General features: G+C 36.7%; 1 protein-coding gene across 5 annotated transcripts in view; it reads left to right on the top strand.

Annotated features, from left to right (window-relative positions):
- The window catches only part of ATP6V1H (ATPase H+ transporting V1 subunit H), a 50247-nt gene that overhangs the window by 18477 nt on the left and 13592 nt on the right, over positions 1-18178 (top strand). For all 5 annotated transcript variants that reach the window (XM_049829425.1, XM_049829444.1, XM_049829464.1 and 2 more), the window contains exons 6-12: positions 866-970; positions 2039-2092; positions 4936-5033; positions 6515-6707; positions 9991-10169; positions 11037-11162; positions 13923-14024. In XM_049829425.1, coding sequence (XP_049685382.1) covers positions 866-970; positions 2039-2092; positions 4936-5033; positions 6515-6707; positions 9991-10169; positions 11037-11162; positions 13923-14024 — 857 coding nt within the window. The remainder of the gene's footprint in view (positions 1-865; positions 971-2038; positions 2093-4935; positions 5034-6514; positions 6708-9990; positions 10170-11036; positions 11163-13922; positions 14025-18178) is intronic.

Below are 18178 nucleotides of genomic sequence, written 5' to 3'. Positions count from 1 at the left end.
TAATTGTTCCAGACTCTCATTCATAATCCCACTAGAAATCAGTGGTTGTGGTGCTGCACATCTGAATGCAGTATAGTGGAAAGGTACCTGGAATAGTCTCCTCACTCCATCATGGAGCTGTATGCAGGCAAACAAACCCTTACTTCAGTAGTTTCTCAGTTAGACTGCCTCTTTATATATAAGCTGGCTCAAATGTTTCTGCAAATAAGCTGCAGGCTGCAATGTAGAGTTACTTCAAGCATAATTTGGGAAGGCTGGCATAGAAATATGCTCTTGTTATATGTATTCTTGTGCCATAAGCATCATGGAAATTCTTAACCTGACTACATTTTTACTCCTCAACTTCATTCTTAAATTCTGCCTTCCCTTTGGTTTCTGCTCTTCTTTTTCTGGGCTTGAAACTTCTCCCTTCTTGAAGATGACTTGCTTCAGTTTAAGTACAAAAGATTTTAATACTTTGCAGGCATTTGTGTTGGCATATGTCATGGTTGCTCAAACTAAGTCTTAATGTGTTAGGCCATTAAGTGTCTTACTGTTGATGGATTTCTGACTGTAATAGTGTCCTACAGCAGTAGCCCATTGATAGCTCCCCTACACCCCTTTCTGAGTTCTTAGTTGGTGCCTTGTGAACTTCATCAGCTGCAGGTATCTGGTAACATTGTGAAAATATACCAGTTATTAGGAAGTAGGCAGAAAGCTGAAGAAACAAAATTACTAGGCATGAAGAGTCCCCTACATAGAAACCCTGTAGCTTTCTGTAAGTGGCCATCTTTTACCTAAACTTGGTTTCCAGAGCTTATAGGACTTCTCACCGAATCCTGAGAGTGCTGCATTTGAAAAATCTGTTTATTGCATTCTTTTTCAGGCAGCAAGAATTATTGCCAAACTGGCTGCTTGGGGGAGGGAACTTATGGAAGGCAGTGACTTGAATTACTATTTCAACTGGATTAAAACTCAGCTCAGTTCACAGGTAAAAAGCTACTTCTGTTTAAATGTTACAGTGACTGTGGGAACTTTTTTCAAGAATATGAATATATAGATGTGGAAACAAAAGGTATATTTTTGGTTTTCTTTCTTAAAATGAAATTTTAATCTGTCACTTTTAAAGCTAAATATCCTTTATTCAAACACATAGTTTTTTAACTTAATATTTTATATTATCTACTCTAGTGCTTGAAATAAATTAAAAATAAAATATAAAGCATTTTGCCTTTTCTGTTGTTTAACATTGATTTTTCTTCTGGACACTGAGAAAACATGTGATCGAGGTTTTTTGTCTCCCTGTATTGTTTTGTTTCTCAGAGCTTTTTACTGGTAAGAAAATCACGCGGCAGCAGGAAGTGAATATCAAAACTTTCTTCCAGTTTACTGTAGTACAAAGCTTTTGGGTTTAGTCCTGTATCTTGAAACTAAATAAATCTTGACTTATTTGGACGGTATTTTTATGGCATTAGCTCAGTATGGACTGCTTACTGCTGGCTTGTCCTTCAGTGATGAATCATTCTACTTTGTATTCGTTTTTGGAGATTTTCCCTTCAATCCTTATCAAAACCCAGTGATATGTGATTCTTTAATATAGTGTTGTAGCAGAAGTAGATTCTGGAGAGCAGGGAAACATTCAGGAGGTTTAGTAATGGTACATTTTTCATAGTTTTCCAAACTGGGTTTATTGAAAAGGAGTTTTGGTTTTTTTCTCGGGAAGAAGAATTTTAAAGTTGGAATTTCCTTCAGAAAGATTCAAGAGAACAGTTTTTAAATTCTAAGATAATGATGGATAAAAGTCTTGAGTAAATCCACACTTAAAATTAAATCCTGATATACCAGGTTCAGCTCCAAGCATATTCTTGTAGACAGGATGGTGTGTGTGGGAAATAAATACAATATATTATCATAATATATTGAGCAGGAAAAGTGTCTATAGATTCTTAATCTTTTTATGACTAGAGGGATCAAAGAATTGTAAGAAACTTGGTAACTAACAACTGTTCTGTAAAGGTGAAGGACAGCTCTGGCTTTAAACTTGTATTTTTTTTGCTAGAAACTACGTGGTACAGGAGGTTCTGTGGAACCAGGAACAGTCTCCACAAGTGATGTGAGTATATCTTTGAAATCTGTCAATTTGCTATTCGGGGCAGGTGATACCCACTCCTTGGATTAATATGCCAAGCTGTTCTGGTGTCAGTAATAGAAAGAACTTGGAATCAGAACTGTATGACAACAGAGTGCCAGGTGATGGCGCCAAGAAACAAAAGTATTTTTAAAACTGATTTCACAGAAAATGCTGGGAGTGGAAGTATGTATTTTGCAAGTTGGTTTGGGTTGTTAAAACTGTAGATGTATCTAGCATTCTCTTTGTTAAAACTTGAAAAAATTATATGCAATTAATTTAGTATTTGAACAATACTGTCTGTTTAGCACTGAACTGTCAGAGTTGTAGAAGAAACCTGAGACTAAGAAGCTTTTGGCTCTTGTGATGTGCAGAACTTAGAAAGGGCGCATCGGATATTAAATCTAACATTGTCCCTCAACCTCTGTAGCATGAAATTAGAAGAGTGCTTTCAAAGCTGTAAGCTTTTCGTATTTGAATAGCTTGAATTCAGGGGAATATGGATTGTCCTTTTCGCATCAGTATTTATTTATACCAAATTTCATGTAGCTATAATGGCTGTTGATCTTGGAGATGAACTGTGGCAGTATAGCAAATGTAAGTGATCATCATAACTGGATTTTCTGTTTTGTTGTGGCACAACAAGGCCATTTATCATAGCTTCTGAATGTGGAGTAGAATTCAGTTTGGTCTTCTGTTCCTTTTGCAACCTGAAAGTGTTCACAGTGTTTCAGAAGACTTAAATATGAAGCTGGAATTTGTTTTTTTCTAAATGTAGTCATCGCTTTAAAGTGTTAGCTTCCTGTAGAGGAAAGCCTCAGTTACCACCTGACTGGGGTTTAAAGTAGAAAAGGTGAAAGACTGTTAGGCATGACCATAGAGAGGGGGTAAAATTATGGCCTGAGCATAGAAGTTGAAGTATTTCAGTATTTCGTATGCGGTTCCATGTGCCATACTGGTAGGTTTTGTTAGGCTGACAGCCCTTGGTCATATAGCCTTAAAAGAGTAAGTAGTTCTACAGTGTGCATCACCACTCATTGTGGAGCTGTGACCTCTTCTAACTTGCTTAGAAATCTGTGTTCATTGTACTGTAGCACTGCATGGATATATCATACCACTGCAGGGTCCCAAAGCAGCAGAATTGATAGTGCAAATATGTTCTAGGATAATTAAGTTGGGCAGGTACTATCTTGACTTTGTTAGTGTTCTGATTTCAGATCTAGCTTGTGCAGGATTTCCAAGCAGGTCCTGACTAATTTATTTCAGAGTAAATTAGAGATGCATTTGTAGCATTTTACACAGGAAATGAGGGCTGGGATCTATTATGACATTTCAATTATAATAGTGTTGGAAGAGAATGCTTTTATGACAGACCCTTTAAGAAGAAAACTCCAAGTTCAGTAGTACACAGGTGGGTGATGCAGATAAATTGATATATTATTTGGGGCTGGAGGGCTGTCGGTGTGTTTATATCTGTTTTATTCGCATGGTGTGCGAGAGTGAATACCTACTCAGGGAAATGAATGTTCTATATGATGATTTGGGCCTAGATGTTCAGACTCAGTTTTTACATAAAGGTCTTAATCTCTGATGAGAAGGATAGAATGAATTCATCTTTATTTTAAATTCTGTTTATTGTCTTTTCTCTTCATGTGGGATTGCCTAACTTCTTTACTCCATTAAACGTTTGAAAGGTTTAACCTTATATTATGTGAGTGATCTACCATAAGACTTTCAAGAAAAGTAAAGAAAAAGGCTTATAGAAAATAAAAAAACTCCAACGTTTTATCAGCAGCATATCTCAGTATTAGTGAAGATAATGCCAGAAGTTGAGCAAGGAGAGAGAAAAAAATGCCACTTCTGTTGTATCATGAGATCTTTCTGTCGTGGTAGTGGGAGGGACAATGTTTTGGCCAAACCCCATTTTTGAACTGCAATGCATCTTATATGTTACTGCACAGAAAACACATGCTTTTAGAGATGAAAAGCTGTTTAATGATTCTGTGTCTGTGACTGTTCATATACTAGTCTGAATGAAAATAAGATTCAGTGGTACATCTCTCAGTGTCTTCCTGATGGGAAAGTTTTAGTTTTATTATTCTTTTCTTAGCAGAGTATACTATGCTAAGCTTTTAATGAAAAGAAGAAAAAAATTAAAATGCAAAGCTAAACTTTGAGGATGATTTTGCATACTCATTTTTCTAATGGTATTTTTTTGTATAAATATACATCTCACTATGATAAGCATGGTACTTACTGTGTGGCACATGCCTAGGAAAATATATAGTTGTAATGACAACACTGCTGTTTTGAGTTGGAGAATGGGAGTGGGAAGAACCTGACTTCAAGATTCCTTTTTCTACGATGACCTCTAGCAAACTTCTTCAAGCTTGGTAACCAGCTTGCTGATTTATTTCCCAAAGTTTGCTCAATGGAATAACAATTGACTCTGTGGATGAAAGGGCTCTGGCAGTATAATCAAACAGGAGACAGCCTTCATTCATAGATACTGAAAGAAGGCGTGTTCAAATGGGCTATAAAAATCTGTTATGGTAATGTAAAATGGCATCACTTCTATAACAATTCTTTCGTATTCAAAATTCTCCTCCATTTATATTTTGCTTCCCACCTTTTCTTGTAAGATTTTTTTTTTTTTTAAAATAGGGAAATGTAAGGCATTGTAAGAGTGAGCCTGTTTAACTGGGGAAGCGTCACTGAAGAGGTGTGTGTTGAAGTGTGCCAGTAAAGCCTAGTTTGGAAAAACTGAACTTCAGCACTTAGTACCTAACTCTTCCTGTAAGAAGTGATGTGTTCTTCTTTTCACCCAGAGTTCCCAGTATGTACAGTGTGTTGCTGGATGTCTGCAGCTGATGCTCAGGGTCAATGAATATCGCTTTGCATGGGTAGAAGCAGATGGAGTAAATTGGTGAGCATTTATTTCAATTTATATGGATATACTTGCACTTACAATAGCATGTTCCCCAGCGACCTCTTTTGGAATAGAACTCTCTTGCAAAAGACAGCTGCTCTGAGTACAAAAGCTATTTTTTTTCCAAATTCTAATATAGTCAAATAGACAAATGAAACTTGCAGATATAGGTACCAATGTTGAGGCTTTAATGCTACTTTACTCTTCAGGAAGAACTGCTTAAATAAATATCTGAAGGGGAATACAGCCATTTGTCTTCAGCTGAAGATGCTCTGGTTTTTATTTAATAGAACAAGGACTAACGAAATGAGTTTCTGCTAATCTTCTTTCTCTTTCAGTTTGGAGTTGTTCAGCCTGAAAATATTAGTGAAAAGAGGAACATGTTCTAGAGCTAAGCTCAAATTTTTTGTTTTCCACCTATGGCTTCAACTATTCTTTTATCCAGATTCTCTTCATAAATAGCTATGTATGAGGCTAGGATGTTGTCACTCATCTGATTTAAAGAATTGCTTGTCTATAAATAATTTTTCTGCCATGTGTGCCTCTATTGGGGATGGTGGCTATATGACTTGCACTTTAAGAAAAAATATCCCTGTACCCTGAAATGGAGAAAAGTCAAAGTTGCCAGTGAAGTGAAAGTTCGAAAGATGTTTATGTGTGTCAAGATGACACTGTTGAAACAAACTATTTCACCAAGGAAGCTTTTTAATAAACTGTTAAAGCATAACAGTAAGCCAGCATTTCAACAGGTTTGAATTTGTCTTAATTTTGATAGCAATGATCTTGAAAGTAAGTAATTTTTTTTTTTTTTTTAAACTGGGTTAGCTTTTTTTGGAATGGACCTGTAAATTGCATATTAAATTTTCAAAACTTCAGATGAACAAAGCTCTGCATGATTTCTTCTTGGAGATAGTGTGATATTATTTCTTCTCTAGCAGTGCTTTGTGTATCTGTGATGTGTTATATCTATAAGCTGTTTTCTGAGAACTCATTTGTTAAATAATGACTACTTCAGCTCATTTCAGACACTCCTGTGGAGAGATACAATTAACGAAACAAGTTCAGTTTGTGGAGATTTGTTCTGTCTGTTTGCTCCTTCCCTTTCTTAACTCTGAAGGAGTAGCTACGTGTTTCTGTTTCTCCTAGAATGACAAATAATGCTCTAAACATGCCAGTAGAAAAAGAGTCTTGGTGAACCTGAAGAGGGATACAGTACCGCATCAGTTCGCATGGGAAAAGCTGCTTTATGGCTGTAACGCTAAGGAGGAAATAACTATGTCTTTAAAAGATGGCTTTCTGAACAAGCTGCTTGAACAATGATAAATACTGGTGCAGGATACTGTGAAGCATGTGTTGTATACTCATTCTCAGCAGCTCTTTCCAATAAGTTCCTGTTAACCATTTCTTTTAATGTTTTGGGTGGAGCAATGCAATTCATGCAGTCATTATTTAAAAATTAAATGTATACTATTTTTCAGTATCATGGGGGTCTTGAGCAACAAATGTGGTTTCCAGCTCCAGTATCAGATGATCTTTTGTGTGTGGCTGCTGGCATTTAGTCCTCAAATGTGTGAATATCTCCGTCGGTATAATATTGTTCCAGTGCTGTCAGATATTCTTCAGGAATCTGTCAAAGAGAAAGTAACTAGAATCATCCTTGCAGCATTTCGGGTAAGTGTCTGTTGACTTCAATCACACTGTGCTTCTCTCTCAAATGGGTAGGTCTCCAATGTTGCTGATGCACAGCTATTTCTGCTAGACTGTTTCAGTAAACTGTATTGAAAGCTTAATTCTCCTCTTTTCTTTTTTTTTTTTTTTTTTTTTTTATGAACTGAGTTTTGTTACAGGTAATAGACATGGTATTACAAGTAATAGATGTCTGCTATTCAATGTCTTCTTAAAATAAGGTTGACTAAAAAAAAACCTATGTTAACACAGGCACTAGTGATTTCCCTTCTTTAGTTCAAGATTCTTTTTTCTACTGGTACTAGTGTAAAACACTGTAGTTACTAATACCTGATAAATTTTGCCTTGCAAAACTTTAGTTAGAAATACGCATGTGTTTGTCCAACTGACTGACTTAGAAATTATTTTTATCTACTAGTCCAAAAATCTTCTTGGTGGCACTGTCAAGATGAATGAAAATATCCATGTAAGAGTGATTAGTTGACTTACTGTGTCCATGTTACCTGAAAAATCACTGGTCCTATTTAAGATAATTTGGAATAACTGAGCACCGAGGCTTGATGCTTTCATTGTGAGAGTACCAATTTGTGTTCATGGATGCTGATTGCGCATGCGCACATAGTTTTACGCGTGCTTGTCAAGTGTCTTGTATGTAATACAGGAATGCTGTAAACACTTGTAATCCTGTTTTTAAAACAGGACTTGGATCCTGAGTAGGAGATGTAGATCTTGGAAACTGTTTTCCTGGGTGTTGATTGTGTGCCAGTAGTAGATGTTGCAAGCAAATTAGGGTGGGAGAGGGGAATTGTTGCTTACTGACTCGCTGATCAGCAATAATTAGCTGTATGAAGGTGCTTACTCTGTGACTTAAATGGTCTCTCTAGCCAAAAGCATCTGCCACTTTGAAAAATTTCTGAATAAGGTAGATCATAAGATTATGCTATTTATCGTGTCGAAGGAGGTCAGTGGTGTGAGGTATTCAGTAGGGGGTATTCTTACTATGTAGACCTCTAGATGTTCTAGTGTTCTTTAGGATCTTAATGTTAGGATTAAGCAGGGACATATAGCAAGACAGCTTGGGGGAAAAAAAAAAAAGTCAAGGGGCTCAGCAGTTCATATCCAACTTCTTCCAATTCTGAGATCATAAAAAGTAGGAGAAATAATTGTTAGTTCTTAGATTTAGTGTGTTTTGCAAGAGGAAATAAAAACGAAGCCAAGTTCTTTTAATAAATAAAGGCTAAGAAAGAATAAGATGGTTCTGTTACAAGCTTCGGGGAAATTAATTTAGCTGTTTTCTTTCTCTAACATGGCATGAAAATGAGCTTATAAACTGGCAGCCAGGAAATAATACATTAGAAATTAGACATCAGAGCTGTGAGTTCTGAAGCAAAATTAAAATAGGTAGCAGAGGCAAAATAACCCTCTTCCTGTGTGAGAGGCCACAGTATCAGTTTATGGGGGGGGAAAAAAAAAAAAGGTGAATTGCATAAAGGACAGGGCTTAATGATTTGTCCAATCATCCCTACTGCCTGTGCATTACTGAAGGTATGCCATAAGTCTTGACAGGTTGCATATCTCTTTTCTAATACTCGATTTCTCCAAATTTGACCTGTTTCACCTCTTTGGCAAGTTAATGGTGTGCGGTATGTAACTGTAATGTAATTTTTGTCTATAAAGCAACAGGTATTGGGTATTTCTGTCTACTTCGAATCAATTACTTTCTCTCTTTACCTATTAAAATGTTTTTTCCTCATTTTTCATTGTCTTTTTTGTCTGTTTCCTACCTGTAACTCATTTGGTACACTATTTTTTTTTAATCACAGAGTAGTTTACTGATCCATTCTATTTAGTCATATGTTCCTGTTTGTACTTTCCTAACATATCCTTTCAATTTCACTATAAAAAGCTTGAATATCTCTACTATGGTATGAGATAGGTAATAATTTGGAGTAGCTTCCATATCTGCCTATAATTCTCTTCACTAGGATTTCTTTGGAAACTTTATCTACCTGTTTATATACCTACTCCTTGAACTGGTTGAATTTTGTCTTTTAAAATTCATTATTTGTTCTTTCGCTCTCATTAGTACTTATAAGTAAGTGATTTAGCATTACTTTCTGTAAATTGCCTTCTACTTCTCAGTTCTTTTACCAAAATAGAAACTTTCTTTTCCTCATTAAAGCTAATTGTATGTAGCCATTAAAAGCAGTAATATGACTTACTTTCAGTATGCAAGTTTTAAGGTTCATTTGCAGTGTTCTGCCTTAATAACGAATATGATGTCTTATATCTTAGAAACCTTAAGTGTAACGGTTCTGTGAAATGAGTGATGCAGTCAAATTCCTTCTATATGGTTTCATTGCTTATTTCTGGTAGATGTTAAGGCTTAGTTATATGAACACATGTTCTGTTAAGGACTTTGTCTTTTATATGGAATTCATGTTTTCAGCTTTATCAAAAAGTGCAGGTGGCTAGCTCTGATTGAACAACGTAATTTGAAGCTGATTAAATTGAGTAGAAATGTAATGAATAAATGACATTGGAACTTGACTGTTACATTCTGTGCTTGTAATTCCAGTCTTACCAACAAGCTTCTGTTTGAATAAAAAATGTCTAGATGGAATATTCCCAAATTCAAAAGAAACTGATCTAATCCAGACCTTTTTTTTTTTTTTAAGGCTTTTCTGCTTTATACTATTGCTGCACAGAAAGCCAAAATGATAATCACAGATAAAAGTAGTTGTTTATGGCAGAGACTCTGGAATTTGGGATATAAGCCTGCCCTTTTTCTTTGAATAGTCTTTGTAGTCAGTCCAATTTGATATGGAAAATTATCAAAGCAAGTGAATTCATGCTTTCTGGTATTGAAGGTAGCATACAATCTAGGAGGAAAAAGGTCTAAGTGACCCAAACTTGAACGCAGTGGTGGTTGTCCTTTTCAGCACATATGGTTGCATTACTTCTACCTTGCAAGACGGAGCCTTTTTTTTTTTTTTTTTTTCCCTAAGATCCTCTTCATCTGCTGTAGTGGCAAATATTAATACTCCTCCTGTGTAGCAATGTCAGTTCTATGCAATTTATGCTACTAAAGGTAGGGTAAAGCAGACACTGTGTGGTAGACTCATGCTTTGTTTCTTTGAAGAGATTGTTTCGGGAAGTGGTCAATTCTGTCACTTTCTAAATTAAAAAGTGCCAATAAGAATTTCTTAAAAATACCAGAAGTAGTCTGTTCTTCAAACAAACAATAAATAAAATTTTACTTTCCTAGAATTTGTTAGAGAAATCTACTGAGAGAGAAACTCGCCAAGAATATGCTCTTGCCATGATTCAGTGTAAAGTTTTAAAGCAACTAGAGAATTTGGATCAGCAGAAATATGATGATGAAGACATAAGTGAAGATATCAAATTTCTACTGGACAAGCTTGGTGAGAGTGTGCAGGACCTTAGGTATGCTTTGCAGTGTGAACATTAAAAAAATGCAATTATATGAACATTGAAATTTCTTTTTTCTTTTTTAAGGCTAAATAAAGTGCAGGATTATGATACGTAAGTGCTAGTTGATAAGGTGGAGCGTACAGAGATGCTGGTTGTATATATAAGTTTCCTATTCTAAGTATTTGCAGGCTGAATAGAAAATCTTCACTTTTTGGATGTGTGATCTTTGTAACTGATAAATTGTTAAAGGACTTCAGATGGATCTCGTAGGAGTTCCAGTCTATGCTGAAGACTACTGAATTAGAATACATTTTGCTGTCCAGATTAACGCAAGTTTTTTTCTAGTATTTACCTAGTTCTTGCTCTTGTGCATAAATTGAACTGCACATTGTAGTTCATCTCAAAGGTTGAATTGGATGAGACGCAAGTACTGGGATCCTTGGTTGGGGAAGTTAAAACCTAGATAACAGGCAAAACAGCCAGTTAAATTTCCAAATGCTGTGGTGGTGTGGCTTGGGTTTTTCCTCTGTGTTTTGTTTGGGTTTTGGTTGTTGTTTTGTTGTTTGGGTTGGGTTTTTTTGGGGGGGGGCGGGGTGGGGGGGAGGGTGTGTGTGTGTTTTTCCCTCCAGGAATTGAGTTTTGGGATGGATGGAGGAGTATGCTTGAAAACAAATTTTTCTCTTGCCTTTCATACCTTATTTTTAAAATGTTGAACTCTAAGACAGGGAACAATTCTTATGCTCTGCAGAGAGCTGACTTCCAAATGTGTCATAGCAAGTTGTGCTCCAGCTTTGTGTGGCTAGGGACAGGCTTGGGCATGCGATTCAAACTCTTCGTAGAAGCTTAGCCAATATTTCATTTAGGTCTTTTGTGTTGCAGCTCCTTCGATGAGTACAGTTCTGAGCTCAAGTCAGGAAGACTGGAGTGGAGTCCTGTACACAAGTCTGAGAAATTTTGGCGGGAGAATGCTGTAAGACTAAATGAGAAGAATTATGAACTACTCAAGTAAGTTTTCAAGTTTTAAGTCACACAATTCTTTAACACTTTCTGTGTTTAACTGAACCTATATCTAATACAGGTTTTACATTTCAACATGAAGTAATGTCTAGAATGAAAGCAAGTCAGAACATCTTGCTATTTTTAGAATGTATGGCCTTACTCATCTATGGTTCATTTTGTTCAGAAGCAGAATTGTTTATTTGCTTTTAGTCATCAAAATATATTGATGACAATGATAGAGGGAATACCTGTAGCTTAACTTGCATGCAAATTTGTGCCGTTGACTTCTTTCATGCTTTCACTTGAAAAAAAAGCTATGCTGAGGTAATGAAAATGTTTTTACCATACCTTAGTCTTAGTTTTGTGTTGTGTGTTGTTGTTGATCTGAGTAATGAACTCCTGTCTTGAATACTTGGGAGTTGAAAGTTGCGGCACTGTTCCATGGAAGATCTGACTTGCAGCATTATGTTGCAGTCTGTCTATTTTGTCTTGGGACTGTGTTTGGTGTATGTAAATTGTTAGATGAAGTGAAGCTGAAGCTTATCTTTCCTTTTGGAGTCAAGGACTTATTTGCTGGCTTATGAAAGTACGTACTCAAAAGATGTCTAGGTCTTAAATAGCTTGTAGGAGCTCCTAGTTGTTTAACTGCATTGTCATTAACTGGTAACACGTGGTGTTCTTCCTGTTCAGTATTGGCTAAGTGTCAGACCTAACAGAAATGAGGAGGTCGAGCGGAGCATGTGAGATGTTAGAAGGCGTGGCAAGAGCAAGCTGATCCTGAGCTTTACGTGCATTTCAGTCTGCCCTGAAACCTCACGAAACAAGTCTGATAAATTCCTCCCTGAGGGCATATTGCTAAATATGTAGGATTATAGACTTAAAAATTTGAGATGCTGCCAACTGCAACATGAAGTTGATGTTGAAGCTTAGTATTTCCTGTAGCAATTGCACTGTTTTACTGTAATCGTCTCTCCTGGTTCTGGGACTGTTAGGAAAATTTATTGTGCTTGTGCTGCCACAAAGACAGTGATCTACAATAGTTCCTTTAAAAAAAAATCCAAACCCCCAAACAAATACCCCCACCATCCCCAAAACCAACCGCCTCTCCCACAGTGTGGTGGGGAGATTCTTGTACCTCCGAACTTCTCTTCTGTGTTGTAAGACATGTGACAGACAATCCTTTATTCGCTTCAAGCCACATCATTTTATTTCCCCTTAACGGCCAGCTTACTTGTTTTCTAGCTCTAATATACCTAAGCTTACTGCTAAGCTTACTTTTTTTTCCTACCTTCCACCATTATTGACTTCTTAAGCAAGTGATGCTGGACTTACATTTTGTTCAACAATATTGTATGGATATTTAGTGAATTCTGATTAGTGTTATGGTTCAAGTTTCTGCTCCTACTTCTTGTTCAAATTAGGAGTTCTTTTAAAATGAAAAGTGCTTCATCTGTCACCTTCTGCCCTCTAGAGAGGTATTGGCTGTGGTAATTTAATTTTACAGAATGTTCTTTTTTTAATTCCAGTTGAATTTTTAACCTACCTACCTATGTCAACTTGTTACTAACTTTCTGTGATTAGAACATGTTTGTCATCTCACTAAATGTAGATGAATCTAATTTTCCAGTAATCTGTATGTTTGACCTTTTTAAACTTACTATTAGTGCCTAACCTTCGTATCTGTGTAATTCCCCCCTCCCTCCCCCCCCCTTCTCATTTCTGGCTAGAAAAGTGTGACTGGTAGCTGTTTTCCACTAAAACTGATTAAACTACTTCATTAAAAAATGCAGATAATATTAAGAGTTGAGGAACTGTTTTCTAATTCTTACAGCTCTGTATGTCTGTTCATGCTAATAAAATAACTGATATATAAGATTGGAGTCAATTACAAGGTATAGCTTTCATCATCTCAGTCTTTGAGTTAGGACAGAACTGCTTTTTAGACCACAGCAGCTGACTGAACTAGTGATGTTTTTGAGATAAAGTTGATGGTCTTGAACCAAGAGAAGTTCACAGTTGCACAGACCAAAGAACTCGGTGTGCTGTTTTGTTCTCAACTGCTAGGATGCCTTTTAATTTTTAAATGACTCTGTATAACAGTGTTTTGCATAAAATTCTGCCCTTTTTGTCCTTCTATCCAGCATTGAGCCAGGCTACCGTTGTAAGGTGAGGGGAGGAATGGAGTTGGGGAAAGGCTGATAGATAGCAGGCTTGTTGTATCACCCTTGCTTTGTCACGAGCAATGTGGCCTTACCGCTTTCTGAATCCATAGTGCAGGAGCTGGGAACAGCTTGCGAGCATGACTGGGGTCTATTGTGTAACAGAAGCAGCAGCATCTGTTGGCCTTGTGTAGGCTTTGTGTTTGTGTCCCACCCCTGTCCCAATCTATAAATATTTATACGTTTGGTTAGTACAGTTATCTTGAACTCAAAATTGTTAATATTGAAGCCCATGTGTAAAAAAAGGAGATATTTTGTAAACCTTGGTTATAGGTATTTGTAGATGTGGCTCACTAAACTCACTCTAGTGAATGCTTTTAATAATTCTGTAATTAAGGTGGGATCTCCATTGGTTTAAGTGCAACTGCGCATTCGAAAAAAGTTCTATTTTAGCTTTGCTGTTTGGGTGACTTGTAAAGCATTTCTATGGTTACAGGCTTTGTTGTTTAAATCACTGATAACTTAAAATAACAACGAAGAAAACCCAAAACAACCAGAAAATCCCAAAGCAAAATCTGGGACTTGATTGTCTCAAATCCTTTCCTAGAATCCTGACGAAACTTCTGGAGGTTTCTGATGACCCACAAGTGCTGGCTGTAGCTGCTCATGATGTGGGAGAATATGTACGACACTATCCCCGGGGGAAACGGTAAGGAAAATGCCAGTATGTTGTTACTCCAGAGACTAGCTAATATACTAGAGTATTTACTTTGCCTGTGGATTTTCTGCTTATTTATATTAAAATATGCTACATGGGGATTGCAGGTTATGCATAAGTTTAATTCACTGGGAAAGTGAGAAAACACTAACTAGATCAGATGAGAAAAACCACACTAGATCTTTGACTTAATATATTTCAGTGTCTCTTAACGGTGAAGGGAACCTATGTCAAAAGAAGTCCTGAATAAGTTGTTTAGACTAAAGCAGAAGATATGTACCAGAAGAAGTTGGAAGAGCTCTCAAGAATTTCATCAACTTATCATTTTTACCCTGTTATGACTATTGGACTATAACTATTGGAATTACAGTAGGGAGGGACTATTTCAACAATGATTAAGTCTATTCTGTGACTTTAGACTGCTGAGACAAGATTTTTGTCACAAACAATTGCTATTGTAATTTCAGTGATGTTAGCACAGATTCAGTTATCGCTCTTCTATTTTAGCGTGTTTTCTTTTAGCTACACAAATACACATTTTGATGAAAGTGTTAATGTTTATTGTAAACCTGAATTCCTGTCAAAATATACAGACAGACATTGCTATGTTTTCTTGCTTTGTTTTGTTTTAAAAACCTGTAAGCAAAGATATTTGCTGAATAATTGTATCTCTAAAGTAAGTCCACCACTGAAGCAGAAAAGGGCCTTTGGTTTTTGCAGGAATCATGCTCATCAGTCACCTAAAGGGACATCTGACTTAATTTTTGTAGCAAAGAAGTGGACGGTTTCTGCATAGGGTTTAATGGGTGAGATGAAAATGGTGTTTTAGGCTTGTTGGGAATTTCATGAACACTTCTTGTGCAGACTACTATCTTGACAGTAGTAGAATCATGAACAACAGACTGAAACTTCATGCCGTATATGCTAGAAACGTTTGTTCCCTCTAGAAAGACAGCCCTTGTAGTCCTGTAAGCAACTTGAACTGAAGATGTTTTTAGATTATTGGAACAAATTAACAGCTTTCTAGATCCATTAAGAAAGGTCAGAGGTGTTCAAGTGTGTACCACTTGTACTGAGCAGTGCTGTGTGTTTGCTAATTAGCTGGTGTCTTCCAGAAGAGATTTCAGACAACTGGTATTTGGAGGGAGGCAAGATATCCTCCAATAAGGTGGAAACTCATACTGCTGCCTACAAATGGCAAAGCTGAAGGACTAATACTGGTTGCTCCTGCTTTGAGCTGCCCTTTGGCTGAAACCATTTTATTAGGTGTTTGCCATAATTTTTTCAACAGCTTGCACACATCTACCCAAATGTAGCATAATGCTTGGGCTAGTATGGCCATGCAGTTGCTGGACCAAAGCTATGAAGTCGGATGAGTGAATAAACAGGACCTGCATTTCTCTGTCTGTAGTTGGGAAAATGTACTGCTGGCAGGACCACATCTCTGCATAGCTCCCAGGCTGTTAAACCTATTCAGAAGTGTGTCAACCTTCAAAAGGAGTGGTCATCAGCAAATAAGAAGTGTCCTAGATACTATTCTAACCCACATTTCTTATATCAAATTCTTATATTATCAAATACTTTAGCTGCTTTCTGCTTACAGACTTGGTTTATTTAGCTTTCTGTTCTGATGGACAAACTAAAATGCCTCAATCTTTCTTTTAAAGAATTTAGTTTGCAATCCAGTGTACTGTTACAAAGTATGACTTCAGCAATTTTAGGACTAAAAGCTTAAAATACCTAAGGACTGTGTGTTGGTTCCCACGTAATAGTCTATTTCTTACCATGATGGTTTTTGATATATAGTCGTTTACTGCTCCCACGCTTGGTTGGCATTTCACACTCTCATTGCATGACTCACTTTGAGTGGATGCTATTCATTGGTTTATAAGAATAAGGGAATTCAAATGTCTTAAATACTTTTGTTTCATTTAAGTGTTTATCCTCAACTCTTAACTGGATCGTTCTTCAGCCTTTGAAGGCTGCAGAGGCAAATTAGAACCTAAACCTTCTTGAGACCTGCTGCACACAGCAGAGACCTCGGGTTACAGTTCTGGCTAACCTTTCCCTTTGTCTGACAAAAAAGAAGTTTGTTTAAATAGTACATCTTTGCTTGGCTGTTCTCTAATGTTGTCAGCTTAAATAATTTTAACTTGCCTTTTAAAATTGCACGTTGTGGTCCAAGTTCTCAAGGCAATAGCACCACGGGCTTCTAATGAGGCTCAGCAACATGCATTTTCTGACAAAGTAACAGCAGAAATAAAGTATTGCATTGGTGTTTTCTGTCACTGAAAATAAAAGCAGGCTAAAGGTCAGCCTCCAGCACAACTTCCATGTGGCCCTAAGGGTTACTGCTATGTAAGATCAACACTTTCAATCACTTGAATGCCGTGAACATGGGTTTTATGTTTTGCATGTGCAAGAGATTGATACCTAGAGCCATTCCCTTCTTTAGCTCATGATTCAGGAACAGCTTAAATGCATTCCCTTTTTCACCTTGGTCTGCTTTTAGATATGTAGCGTGGATTTTATATTAATATCTTCTGCTACAACAGTCTAAACTGTTCTCATTTATCTTCATCTTCTGTCTCCTCTTTCTCTCTTTAAATGTGTCATGGTAAAGTCTGGCTTTTGAGCATCTAGAAACTTGCTTGAATTGCCATTGTTTTGGCTTAGTGCACTGTTATTATGGGGAACAATCCCTGCAGAAGATGTGCACATACCATAACTGGCCCACTAGACTCTTTTACTGCTGTAAAGTAAGCAGAAGTTGAGGAGAGGGAAAACAGAACTAAAAGTAGTGTTTTGAGCAGGTTTGGAACTTGAAGGAACAGGATTCACTGTGAACGTTCCTCACAGTTGCTTACCTTTTGGTCTAAAACACCTGCCTGGGAGGTGATTTGTACCAGTAGGCAGTGTTATGCAAGAATGGTAACGCTGTTCTTTGACTTTTCATATTCACAGTCATAATTTCAGTGATATGCTGTCATCTGAAATATTCTTACCATTTGTGATGATAGGATTTTAACTTTTTATTTTGATTCATGTGTGCTCCTAGCGTAAGGAAGCTTTTGAGTTTAATGCCTTTTCTGCCTCCTTTAAATTCCTGAAATTTCAGTGTTTTAAGTCAGTCCTGTAATAAGGAAAAAATTCTTGTTTGTGTTTCATAGTCTTGTCTTTGTGTGCAGTGGTTTTATATTTAACTCATGATTAAAAGTGTGAGGCAACCTAAGGCAGGTATAAAGTTTTTTTTTTAATCTGTTACATTACTAATAACTTCTTGAATTCTTGGTGAGGATTTTCCAGCTTAAAACAATTGCACTCTTCTGATTGCATTCCTGTTGTGTGAAACATCCTTAAATGTTTTAATATTGTTGGGAAATTATATTCCCTGTGGTCTCCCGAATGGTTTGGACTGAGTCATAAAATTAAATGGGAAATTCTTTTTCATCTCCACACTATGTCTTTATACCTGTTCTGCAGTTTACAAAAACATGTGTTGTGCAGCAGTAATGTATTAATTTGGCCGTGAAAAGAACAGTAATAAAAGCAGATAGCTAATGCAAGGTTAGAATGGCAGGATAGCATCATGTTGAGTAATACAAATGATAGCCTCTTCACAGCGTATTGTTTAACTACTCAGTGGCCTGTGAGTGAACCGATGTTAAAAAAAAAAAAAAAAAAAAAAGGCAAGTTAGTGAGTAATCAGTTTATACATTCCTATTCCTTGCAAATTCTTTCCAAACTTTCTTTGATATGACAGACCAAAATGCTGCATGTAAAGAGTCATCTGGATGGTGATACTTTTTTCAGGTTTTAAGTGTGTTGCCTTCTTTTTTTTTTTTTTTTTTTTTTTTTTAAGAAATTATATATTCATGAAATGTGATACAAGGTTTCATCAGTATTTCATGTGGGATTTGGTATAGCTATAAAAAAAGCTATGGCTGACTACTGTGGCGAAGTTTGTAGTGAAAGATGCAGCTCAAACACATCAATTTTCTGGAAATGGTAACTGAGCAGCCAGTTTTGCATCTTGTGCAAGAATAGCTGTAGCTGTAGTACAGTTTGAATGGCAAAAAGTACTATGAAGAGTACCAGGTGGGTGGTTTAATAGGTGTTGGTGTGATTAGAAGCAATTTTTCTGG

The sequence above is a fragment of the Accipiter gentilis genome, chromosome 2 (assembly GCF_929443795.1).
Source record: "Accipiter gentilis chromosome 2, bAccGen1.1, whole genome shotgun sequence".
NCBI lineage: Eukaryota > Metazoa > Chordata > Aves > Accipitriformes > Accipitridae > Astur > Astur gentilis.
This window is presented reverse-complemented; position numbering and strand designations above follow the sequence as displayed.